Source organism: Erpetoichthys calabaricus, chromosome 1, assembly GCF_900747795.2.
Source record: "Erpetoichthys calabaricus chromosome 1, fErpCal1.3, whole genome shotgun sequence".
NCBI classification, from domain to species: Eukaryota; Metazoa; Chordata; class Cladistia; order Polypteriformes; family Polypteridae; genus Erpetoichthys; species Erpetoichthys calabaricus.
This window is the reverse complement of record NC_041394.2, coordinates 98,274,504-98,287,841: the sequence shown is the minus strand read 5'-3', so window position 1 is coordinate 98,287,841 and position 13,338 is coordinate 98,274,504. Positions and strand designations below refer to the sequence as shown.

The 13,338-nt window shown below is 38.0% G+C and overlaps 1 protein-coding gene across 2 annotated transcripts in view; it reads right to left on the bottom strand.

The window, feature by feature from the left end:
* Positions 1-13,338, bottom strand: part of men1 (multiple endocrine neoplasia I) — a 63,949-nt gene that overhangs the window by 26,961 nt on the left and 23,650 nt on the right. For both annotated transcript variants that reach the window (XM_028804094.2, XM_028804103.2), the window contains exon 4: positions 131-259. In XM_028804094.2, the coding sequence (XP_028659927.2) occupies positions 131-259 (129 nt within the window). The remainder of the gene's footprint in view (positions 1-130; positions 260-13,338) is intronic.

Genomic DNA, 13,338 nt, shown 5'->3' with positions numbered 1-13,338 from the left:
CTATAATGAATATTAACCAAAAAAATGTGATTGTTAGAATCATAATAAACCTCAAAATGTGTGCAGTCAGGAATACCTTTTGCCTTCATTGTCTTCCACTGGAATTCAGTCTAAAGCAAACAGTGCTCACCTGCTGCAGTTGAAGAAGCTCAATGCTATCTGTGTGTAAATCAATTGAAGGATTGATAGCACACACCATGAATGCCACTTCCATGTTGCGGGTGCATTTTAGGTAAGAGCCTTTCAAGTAAAGCCAACTCTAGAAGGAAAGAAAAACAAACAGCAAACGCAATATGTACAGATTCTCTCAGAAGCGTGCATAACTTCAAAGGCTAACAAAACAAAAACCAAACAAATATGACAGTTCTGCAAAAAGTAAAAAGCTCATAACCAGGATATTAAATGACAGGATAAGTTTTTAAAACAGAAGCTTCAAGAATATTTTTCAGAAAATCTCTCTTCCCCCATAAAAGTTTTAGAGGCTATTGATAACCCACATACCCTTATCACCTTCAGTAACGTCTTGTAACATAACATTCTTATGCTGTCTTAACCAAGTTCAAATGTGCTGGTTCTATAAGTCCCTTTAGCTAATATTCTGTAGGAGAAACTCTTTTATTGATTACAGAAGTAAATCTGTTTGAATGAGTGTCTATTGCAAACCTGGACTTTCCAATTTTATTTTACTCTTCTCTGTTGAACAGTTTAACTTACTCTGTCAAAATCTCTGTTTTTTTCTGTCTTTTATCAGGAGCTTCATTTGTGTCATGGTTATACTTTTTTTTCTGGCTGTTTCTTTGATGTTTTCTTCCCATAACCTTCTAGGTCTGCCCCTCTGTCTTTTTCCTTCACCCTTCATTTCAAACACCTTTTTGAGATACCTTTTTTCACTCGTCCTTATTGTATGTTCACACCACTATAGTGGTTTTATTTATGTGGTTTCCAGTAGTGGTTGCATTTCCACTTCTTCACAGATTATTCGTTTTTTATATATTGTCTCTTTTTTTTAAATATATCACTCATCTTAAACACTTAATTTCAACTGCTGTTATTTTAGATGCTTGCTTATTTAATATTGCCCAAGATTCTGCAGCTTATAAAATTGTTGGTATATATGGTTTTATATAGATGTGTCTTCTTCTTTATACATAATTCTTTTTTTTTTTTCTTACTAAGGTGTTTTTAATTTGATAATATTTTTTCATTTTCCTTGTTTATTCAGTTTTTAAATTCTTCATCTATCATTGCGTCATCAGTTATAACTACTCCCAGGTACTATTCCACTGACACATTTTATATTTGTTTTCCATCTATCTGTATCCACATTTACCATTTCTCTTCTTGTTCTTGTCTTGTTTTTATTACTTTAGTTTTCTCTAAATGTATTACAATACCTTTCGCTTCTAGCTTGCTCTTCCATGTCATTAATTTCCTTTGTATGTGTTGCTCACTTATTGTAATTAATGTCAATGCTAGATTTAATTTATAGTATCCCAAGGCTGAATTTCTAATTTCTTTCTTGCTCATATTAACTATATAATCCATATATATCACAAATAGTACAGGACTGAGGCTATCTCCCTGTTGCATACTCTTTTCCACTTTCCATTTCTGATTTAATAGTACCATTCCGACAAATTTCTGACTAATACTTTTAAGGATCCTTTTTAATTTTTGGGACACATCCATTGCATCTAATACTTTCAATATATACTGTAATAGATGACACACATGGACTGGAATCCAGGCCAGGACTAAACAAGGATCCTTACCCCTCCAGGAGGCCAGTACAATGGAAGGAATGGGGGAGAGGAGCACTCATAAATATTTACTCTTGGGTTAGGACTGCCACATCCCATAAAGCAGCCCTGTTGGGCCCTGTGGGAGCCCGTCATGGTGAGCTGAAAGGATCAATAATATCTACTTTGTGGGACTTCCAATTGAACCAGAAGTACTTCCATTGAGCTATGTCCTAGCACCAGAAGTACTCACAGGTCCAAGATAAAAGAGACCACCTATTCCAGGCAAGTAAAGAACTGGGTGGAAGAGGATAAAGCTTACATAGAGGAGTGAAAGGAGAGAAAGAAAAAAAAAAAGAATTGCATTGTGTTTGGTTTATGCCGTTTTTTGAAGTCTTTGTGCAAGATATTTGGAAGAATAAATCTTTTATTTAAGCTGGGACGTTTGTCTGTGAGTTTGGTGGTCACAATATAAAAAGTTTTCCGTTGTGTCTGCGTTATTCAGCCTTGACCACTCCCTTCCACACTGCTCACCGAATCATTACTCCTACTGAATCATCCAATAAACAAGAAATAGAAAAATATTCCGAACAATATGGGAACAGAAATGCAAAAAAGCAATGTTTACAGAATGTAAGTTAGACAATAAAGTAATTCATAATATTGTTTTTGATAAGGCACAAATGTAATTTAATTTTTTATTTACTTTTTATTACATTTTACTTTTTTACTTCTACTTTTTACTACATTTTACTATTCATTGGTATCTGAAATAGACAGTTGTAGTGAAATACTCAATTAACTGATTTTCTATCTATAATAACTAAGGACCAAACTGTCTTCCTGTATGAGTGGGCAAAGGGACATTTCAGCTGGGAAATGCATCCAAAGAGTTACCTAAATGCTGTGTCTGTGAGTGGCAATTTCCAAGCTACTTTTTATGCTGCCCCCTGAGGACAGTTTACCATGTCTAAGAGATTTAATGCTTATTTTGGGTTACAAAAATGTGCCACCACAGAGAAAGGGGGTTGGAAAACACTGCTCTACCTACAACTTTGCTCCTGACGTGCTAAATAAAGATCTTTGTTGCTTCTATTCCACTTAAAAACTGACACCATGCATTACTTGGATGGTTATGCAGCATTGTTTGCATAAATTAGTAAAGATACTACAAAATGAAATAATGGGTAGGGATTATCATTATACTTCTATTTCCTAGACTTTTTTCAACCTGGCATACTGATGAGTTAAATAGAGAGGTATTAGAGCAGGGGTATTGAATGAAAATTTCAAGAGGTCTGACCAACAAAATTTTCTCCAATCAAAAGTCCAAACCTCACATTTGTGCTGTGATTCAGATCCCTATACGATATGTAGTCACTGAAAGCCTATATATAAAAAACAAAAACTAGTTACCATAGCATTTCAACAATATTCATTTTCAGTTTTCAGTAAGGACTTTAAACATGTGGATCCTTTGAATTTAATTGGCCTTGTATTTGGATGGAATATAAATAACTATTTTTAACAGAACATATAAAGCAATAGGCCTATCACAATCACATTTTAAGTAAAAGAAAAGAGAACCATCTGAATAAACTAAAAAGTGCACTCCTTTACAATGGACCCATCAGAAAATGTTTTTTTATGTTGCCCCAAAATCCATGCTTCTGGGCTGTAAATTAATGTGAGATGGCTCTAGTGGATCCGTAATAACAGGCTCTCAGTTTGGTTATTTTATGTGCCCTCACATCGGTCTGCTGCGGATGCGTTTGCGCAAACTATCTGTGTTTTCTCTCATAGTGACGCTTCACATTGCTACTTTTTACTAAAGCCACAGTTTCGGAACACATGAGACAAACTGGTTTTGAACTACATGCAGGAAGAATTAACATATTGGATCATCCTTTCATATTTGAAAGTTCAGTTTTCTGCATATACTTTCCACTTTTTGGAACAAGTTACCTGTTTCTCTTTCATTTCTTTAACTTCATTCTGTGGATTGTAACAATCCAGTGTTAATTTTGACAAAACATTTTGATTTAGCCTTAGTCATTCTGACTAAATTGCATTTTAGTTTTAGTCACATTTTAGTGATTTAATTATTAGTTAGTTTTAGTCTAGTTTTACTCGACAAAAAGTAAATTAAATTTTAGTCGTTAAAAAGTAAATCAGTTTTAGTCGACTAAAAATAAATTAGTCAAACAGTCAAAATCATCTTATTTCACATATGAATATGCACTGAACATATTGTACTTCTAAACTATTATACTAACATGCACACTAATAAGCAAAACCACATGTAGTGATTATTAAACATAAAATGAAGAGTGTAGAAAGGATTTACTCCAAAAGATCTTGGTCAAATAATGGCAGTTGTGGTGTGCCATCACAATTTTCTGCTCCTCAAATGCCTTAGTTATGCTGCTTTTTACCAAAAAAAATGTACAGGTGCTGCTCATAAAATTAGAATATCATGACAAAGTTGATTTATTTCAGTAATTCCAATCAAAAAGTGAAACTTGTATATTAGATTCATTCATTACACACAGACTGATGTATTTCAAATGTTTATTTCTTTTAATGTTGATGATTATAACTGACAACTAATGAAAGTCCCAAATTCAATATCTCGGAAAATTAGAATATTGTGAAAAGGTTCAATATTGAAGACACCTGGTGCCACACTCAACTCAAAACACCTGCAAAAGCCTTTAAATGGTCTCTCAGTCTAGTTCTGTAGGCTACACAATCATGGGGAAGACTGCTGACTTGACAGTTGTCCAAAAGACGACCATTGACACCTTACTCAAGGAGGGCAAGACACAAAAGGTCATTGCTAAAGAGGCTGGCTGTTCACAGAGCTCTGTGTCCAAGCACATTAATAGAGAGGCAAAGGGAAGGACAAGATGTGGTAGAAAAAAGTGTACAAGCAATAGGGATAACCACACCCTGGAGAGGATTGTGAAACAAAACCCATTCAAAAATGTTTGGGAGATTCACAAAGAGTGGACTGCAGCTGGAGTCAGTGCTTCAAGAACCACCACGCACAGACGTATGCAAGACATGGGTTTCAGCTGTCGCATTCCTTGTGTCAAGCCACTCTTGAACAAGAGACAGCGTCAGAAGCGTCCCGCCTGGGCTAAAGACAAAAAGGACTGGACTGCTGCTGAGTAGTCCAAAGTTATGTTCTCTGATGAAAGTAAATTTTGCATTTCCTTTGGAAATCAAGGTCCCAGAGTCTGGAGGAAGAGAGGTGAGGCACAGAATCCACGTTGCGTGAGGTCCAGTGTAAAGTTTCCACAGTCAGTGATGGTGTGGGGTGCCATGTCATCTGCTGGTGTTGGTCCATTGTGTTTTCTGAGGTCCAAGGTCAACGCAGCCGTCTACCAGGAAGTTTTAGAGCACTTCATGCTTCCTGCTGCTGACAAACTTTATGGAGATGCAGATTTCATTTTCCAACAGGACCTGGCACCTGCACACAGTGCCAAAGCTACCAGTACCTGGTTTAAGGACCATGGCATCCCATGGTATTGTCAGTTATAATCATCAACATTAAAAGAAATAAACATCTGAAATATATCAGTCTGTGTGTAATGAATGAATCTAATATACAAGTTTCACTTTTTGAATGGAATTACTGAAATAAATCAACTTTGTCATGATATTCTAATTTTATGACCAGCACCTGTATATGACATAAGTGCTTTTAACTACATTCTTCACGTTTTAGGGGTCATTCTCATAAACATTAGCTTGCCCTCAAAAACCAAACGAATAACACAAATTTAGTGTTTGCATATTCATATTCAGTAGTGAAGCAATGCGGTTTTGCTGTAATGTACAGTGATGTCCAAAGGTTTTGAGAATGACAAGTATTGGTTTTCACAAAGTCTGCTGCTTCAGTGTTTTTAGATCTTTTTGTCAGATGTTTCTATGGTATACTGAAGTATAATTACAAGCATTTCATTTGTTTTAAAGGCTTTTATTGAAAATTACATTAAGTTTATGCAAAGAGTCAATATTTGCAGTGTTGGCCCTTCATTTTCAAGACCTCTGCAATTCGCCCTGGCATGCTGTCAATCAACTTCTGGGCCAAATCCTGACTGATGGAAGCCCATTCTTGCATAATCAATGCTTGCAGTTTGTCAGAATTTGTAGATTTTTGCTTGTCCACCCGCCTCTTGAGCATTGATCACAAGTTCTGGGGAGTTTCCTGGCCATGCACACAAAATTTTAATGTTTTGTTCCCCGAGCCACTTTTGTCTTATGGCACGGTGCTGCATTGTGCTGAAAAAGGCAGTTCATCACCAAACTATTCTTGGACGGATGTGAGAAGTTGCTCTCGGAGGATGTTTTGGTACAATTCTTTATTTATGGCTGTGTGCTTAGGCAAAATTGTGTGAAGAAACCCCACCCATGAATGGTTTCAGGATGCTTTACTGTTGGCATGACACAAGACTGATGGTAGCGCTTACTTTTTCTTCTCTAGATAATCTTTTTTCCAGATGACCCAAACAATCAGAAAGGGGATGGATTTTATCCCAGTACTCAGCAGTCCAATCCCTGTACCTTTTACAGAATATCAGCCTGTCCCTGATGTTTTTCTTGGAGAGAAGTGATTTCTTTGCTGCCCCTTCTTGACACTAGGCCATCCTCCAAAATTGTTTGCTTCACTATGCGTGCAGATGCACTCACACCTGCCTGCTGCCCTTCCTGAACAAGCTCTGCACTGGTGGTACCCTGATCCTGCAGCTGAATCAACTGTAGAAGACAGTCCTGTTCCTTGCTGGGCCTTCTTGGGTGCCCTGAAGCCTTCTTCACAACAATTGAACCTCTCTCCTTGAAGTTCTAAATGATTCGATAAATGGTTGATTTAGGTGCAGTCTTACTAGCAGCAATATTCTTGCCTGTGAAGCCCTTTTTGTGCAAAGCAATGATGATCCTTTTATGGCAGGGCTGAAATGCAGTGGAAATGTTTTTTTGGGGTTTAAGTTCATTTTCATGGCAAAGAGGGACTTTGCAATTAATTGCAATTCATCTGATCACTCTTCATGACATTCTGGAGTATATGCAAATTGCCATCATAAAAACTGAGGCAGCAAACTTTGTGAAAATTAATATTTGTGTCATTCTCAAAACTTTTGACCACAGCTGTACATGTACGCATATTAATTGGAGATGCGCTTCAAGAACTGAAACCCTAAATACATTTTATGTTAGTATTAACAAATGGAGCAGCTCATTTCATCAATGATGGTGACAAGACAGATAGCCACTTCATTTGAAACTTGCCTCGAAATTCAATTGCTATGACTGTTGTTACCAATACGCCGGTATAAGTAAGTGGATGTGTGTGAGGTGGTTTCAACTCCGAACTGTATCCACCTGTTACAAAATGGATGGAAGCTCGGACAAACATGTAGATATGCTCATTATAATCAAGGAATGAAAGTGAAGCTTCTGTTCCTCTATCGGGACCATATAGGACACTGTACTAAAAGTGATTAATCCCCCAGTCATTTTCTCTGCTGTAACAAATGCGTGACACTACAAGCTAAAACAGTTACAACTCACATCTGAGGCTGAGCACATCTGATTGCGCTCTCAAAGCTGCACGAATCCGTTTCTTAAGAAATTCATAAAGTGATAAAACTTGCAATAACAAAAGCGTGTGTATGTCTGTGTGTTGGCTTCTTTCCCTATTAATAAGCATGTTTTCCCCAATCACACGCTGAAATTCTCAAAATTCATGCAATAGTGCAGTATTGACCTTACTATTGATGCGATACTCTTGCTAGAACCACACCTAAAATAAACCTTGACGCATTAGAATTAGCATGGTGAACAAGAACCAGAGGTAGTGGTACTAGCGTCAGTCAAGTCAACACCTAGATGTTACATATCGTGGCATGAATCTCAGGATGGTGCGCCTCTAGACCCCTCTTCAGGTTTGTGGTGTTCTTTCCTGGGAGTTTATTCTACATGGCTTATATTGGGTTTTATTTTTGTCACTGTTTTAATTAAAGGTGGTCCATATGTCTGACCGCTTTATCGCCTAAGAATCACATTGGCCGACATAGCAGATCGGAATGGAGCAGGATTCTGGCTTACGTGATGATTTCCTGATGGTACCCAAACTACTGTTATGCAATTACAAGCATGCATTTTAAAAATTGCAACACTGCATTCATGCTCGTTATTTGTTGGCAGACCATGTCATGTGTAATAGACATGTGCAAAAAGCTTCACATCACTAGTTTTCAAGTTGTCTGTTTGTAACATTTTCATTTTGTTTAGTTTTCATCAACAATGATTTTAAAAGCATTTGTCTTAGTTTTCGTCATTAATGGCACATTTTTATTTTATTTTTGTTCTGTTTTCATCACAGAAAAAATGTGTTTAATGAATACTTTTCATCATAGGTTTTTATCAACAAAATTAATACTAACAAATCACATTGATTAGCTTTCCATTGAGTGGCACAAACAGACGCTCACTCTTCTGCAGTGAAAAAAAATTATCAGTCATTCTCATTCATTTATCAGAAATGTTTCATGGTCTGGATAGTGCTGTCACTTGGTCTGGGTCCACCATTTAATGATGCCTGTACTAGAGACTAATTTTGATTTTAGTGCCACTCAAACATAACTTATTTAGCACTTATTTGATAGAACACTGACTCGATCTTATTACAGATACATGAAATGGATCCCCACACACACACACATTCATATATACACAGTACAGATCAAACCTGATCTCAAAGTATAGCGTATACTAAAGTAATTACATTTTCAGAATAGCAAATACTTTTTGTTGGCCCAGACACACATTCAGACAATATAATATTTAACAAATTTCATTTTAACATAATGCAATGCCGAATTCTGAGTCAGAGCATCACTGAATGTCCACATGAGTAGGTGGAGATACTGTACTGCTCAAGTTTCGTAGCGCTTCTCAAAGTTTTCTTTGCAATTAACAAATTTTATGTTGGGGAAAAAAAAAGTTACATCTACTATCTCATTTTCAAATGAAATATTTTTTGCAGTTTAAGAAACACTGTTTTTTTAAACAGGTATTATCAAGCTTGGGTCACAGAGTTGCACAAGAGACAGAAAGGTGAGTCCAGGTTTCCAAGAAAAATACAGGTACTTTATTACTGTATAGAGGAGACAGGTACAGTCTCAATACTTCAGTACTCAAGCACACAAGATAGGAGCCATGACACGAGGGCAGTCATCCTGCTTTAGCTCCCATCTTCAGATCTGAACATCAGTGTCTCAGAATCACTGTTGTGGCAGAGCAGGGGCCTCATGCATAATGCCGTGCGTAGAACAGACAAAAGCAGAAATGTGAGCACGCACAATAAAATCCAGATGCATAAATCTGTGCGTACGACAACTTCCACATTCTTCTGCTCCATACATCCTGGTCAGGGTGGAAAGTAATGCTCGTGCACGTGCCTGCGAACCCACCCTGACTCCTCCCAGAATAACACCTCTTTGAATATGCAAATCAATATAAATAGCCCCTTATGTTTTGTGTTCTGTGAAACGACAATGGCAAAAGCACAGGGAAAAAGAAGAACTACAGCGAATAGCAAATAGAGGCAATGAACCAACTATTTATCGGTTTAAGCAGTGATGTAAAGGAAGTTGATCGAGTGATAGAGTGGCTGAGAAAATTGAAAGTTTAAGTTCAGAAAGTCGCACAGTGCCAGAAATAAATAAGAAGTGGTCAGATATCAAAGTCGCTGTGAAAAGGCGTGTCGTAGCCCGCCGTCTGAGTGTCATATGGAAGTGTATTAGGGTACAGAGAAAGGGAAAAAAAAAACTGGAACACAGAGTGAAAAAAGGTCGAAATTTCCACTTTAAATCACAGTTTATTTTGTCATTAAAGCAGAATGTCATAAACTTAATTTTAAATTTGTTTAATAGTTTCTCAAATCCCATTGTAACTAAAGTGGCACGTTAAATGCTTCGTATTCTGTGTGTTATTCTATGTACTCTTATGTGTGTGAATCACTACGTGCTTCTTAAATGGTCTTTCTCTTATACCAACAGGACACAGAATACATTACATTCATGATGTTGCAGCTCTCTGAACAATTTAAATACTAAGATGTATACTTAATATCATTTTCATGATGATTGAAATTAAAGCATGCATAAAACATTAAGGCACGTCAAAGCAGTGGAAGCGACGAGCCGGCACCCCTACCAGAGATTGTTCCTGCCTCCCACAAGATGCTTGCTGCGCCATGCACAACCCTCAATAAAATACAGTACTGTCTCTTTCAAACATATTAACTCCCGATTTCTGTCCTTCCATTTCTTTCTCCAAGTAACCAATCGCCTAATCAGCTATTTAAATAATGTCAAGCCATCTGTAAACTTAGAACGCCGATTCTTCAAAAACTGTTAAGGAACAATGCAATATCTTTGTAGTACATGTATCATCATTCCATCCAGGGTCACGCCAGTCCCAGCAAGCATACAGCGCGAGGCAGGAACAATCCCTGAATGGGGCGGCTGCTCATTGCTACTGCTGCCCACTGAGTCCTCGCATATTTAATCATCAACAATATATATTATTTAAATGAAATTAAAAATGTATCTGTATAATGTAATATATATATACTTTACTGCATTTCACCAGGTGGCACGGTGGCGCAGTGGGTAGTGCTGCTGCCTCGCAGTTGGGAGACCTGGGGACCTGGATTTGCTTCCCGGGTTCTCCCTGCATGGAGTTTGCATGTTCTCCCCGTGTCTGCGTGGGTTTCCTCTGGGCGCTCCGGTTTCCTCCCACAGTCCAAAGACATGCAGGTTAGGAGGATTGGCGATTCTAAATTGGTCCTAGTGTGTGCTTGGTGTGTTTGTGTGTGTCCTGCGGTGGGTTGACACACTGCCCAGGATTGGTTCCTGCCTTGTGCCCTGTGTTGGCTGGGATTGGCTCCAGCAGACCCCCGTGACCCTGTGTTCGAATTCAGCGGGTTGGAAAATGGATGGATGGATGCATTTCACCTTAAAAATGATATCAAGAGCTCCAAGAAGACAGCACCTGGAAATCTAATTCGATTTAGAAGCCAGTCATCATCATCTGTAAATATGCGCTCTTAACTGAATTGAATTTTCCTTTATTGGTATTGTATGATACAATGAGATTCAATATGAAAATCCTCCATAAACTTATTCTCCTATAAAATGGTAAAATAACAACAACAATAATAATAGGATAAAAAAACTGTGAAAAATATACAATATGAAAGCATAAGAGGCTCAGGTTCTGCAATATTACAACTGTAATGCACGTTTAAGTACAAACAGCTCTACCGGGAGCACATGATGGACTGATTGAGTGCATTTATAGCTCTTGGGATGAAACAGGAAAGACTCTGAAGCGTTTGCCGAAATGGAGAAGTTTAAACAGACTGTGCACATGGCTGAGACAGCATGTGCTAGAAGCTGTATCCCGATATTTCTCCCGCTCTTGACACAATCTGCCACAGAGCTTTCCGATCAGCTGCTGTAGAACTGTGAATCCACACTCAGACACACTGGGTTAAAATACTCCGATTGGTGTACTGATAGTAACAACGCTAAAGTGGCTATGGTATTTGGAATAGTTTGGCCATTTGGTGCACAACTAGATGGTTACAGGTTGATTGCAATCAGATGCCTTGAACTAAAAAACAATATCCAGTTAATTTCAGGGTATTTGATAAAGCCGCGTCAGGGATGCAAATCTAAGAAAGAAAGGGCAACCACACAGGAACAGTGGCACTGCTTTGACGCTGGGTTCAGCGCGGAGAACTTGCGTACGCAAGGGATTGAGCTGGCTTGAAAATGTGTGTGGCTTCACGCCAAGTTTACTTTTTATACATCGCGATGTGAGTGTGGAACATTTTTGTGCGTACGCACTGTTTATACATGAGGCCCCAGGAGAGTACAAGGAAGAGCATGTGAAAGCCCAGTGTTAAATGTTCAAAACATTGTGCGACAAGCATGTTATATGGTAAGTCTGATCCTGCTGAGGACAACCAATTTGCGTTGCCCTTCGTTTACAGTTTACCAGATGTAGAACAGCAGTTACAGAGCGGTCCTTGCACTGCTGCTGTTAGAGATGGAGAAATTGACAGTGACACCAGTCACAATAGTAAACGTATTTTCCCCATATTCATTATAACAAAATTTCCATTATAACAAAATATTTTTATGGTTCCATGAATTTCATTACAACGTTTCTTCCTCATTCACTCACCAACAAAAACATCATTTCCTGTTTAGCTATAAAGCTGAAATTTATCAGAATGGTACATCTGGGGCAGTAGGCATCCACTATGAAAGGACATTTCTATATATTGTTATTAAGGGCTAAAAAACACCACAGAATAGAAAAAAATAAATACCCAAAAATCTCAAACACTTTAACCGATTTGATTGAAATTTGGTGATACAGAAATAAGAAAACTAGCCAACACATTTTTTTATTTGTTCACATTTTCTGTTAAAAATTCCAACGCACCACGCCCCCCGTTTCACCACAGCGCTCACAACAATCACATGAAGAAATGGGGCATGACAATTTATGCAAATGAACGACGCTTGCAGAAGCAAAGTGAAAGGAGGAATGTTTGGCATAGCTCAAAGAAGGTTTGCTTAGCAAGTGCTTGCCAGGTGCTGTGACTGTGAATGTAGTCAATTTCACGCTATTGTTTTAGTAAGAAAGGTATTGAATATACAGTCATATGAAAAAGTTTGGGAACCCCTCTCAGCCTCCATAGTAATTTACTCTACTTTCAACAAAAAAGATAACAATGGTATGTCTTTCATTTCCTAGGAACATCAGAGTACTGGGGTGTTTTCTGAACAAAGATTTTTAGTGAAGTAGCATTTAGTTGTATGAAATTAAATCAAATGTGAAAAACTGGCTGTGCAAAACATTTGGGTCCCCTTGTAATTTTGCTGATTTGAATGCATGTAACTGCTCAATACTGATTACTTGCAACACCAAATTGGTTAGATTAGCTCGTTAAGCCTTGAACTTCATAGACAGGTGTGTCCAATCATGAGAAAAGGTATTTAAGGTGGTCAATTGCAAGTTGTGCTTTCCTTTGACTCTACTTTGAAGAGTGACAGCATGGGATCCTCACAGCAACTCTCAAAAGATCTGAAAACAAACATTGTTCAGTATCATGGTTTAGGGGGAAGGCTACAAAAAGCTATCTCAGAGGTTTAAACTGTCAGTTTCAACTGTAAGGAATGGAATCAGGAAATGGAAGGCCACAGACACAGTTGCTGTTAAACCCAGGTCTGGCAGGCCAAGAAAAATACAGGAGCGGCATATGCACAGGATTGTGAGAATGGTTACTGACAACCCACAGATCACCTCCAAAGACCTGCAAGAAAATCTTGATGCAGATGGTGTATCTGTACATTGTTCTACAATTCAGCGCAATTTGCACAAAACATCTGTATGGAAGGGTGATGAGTAAGAAGCCCTTTCTGCACTCACGCCACAAACAGAGTCGCTTGTTGTATGCAAATGCTCATTTAGACAAGCCAGATTAATTTTGGAACAAAGTGCTCTGGAC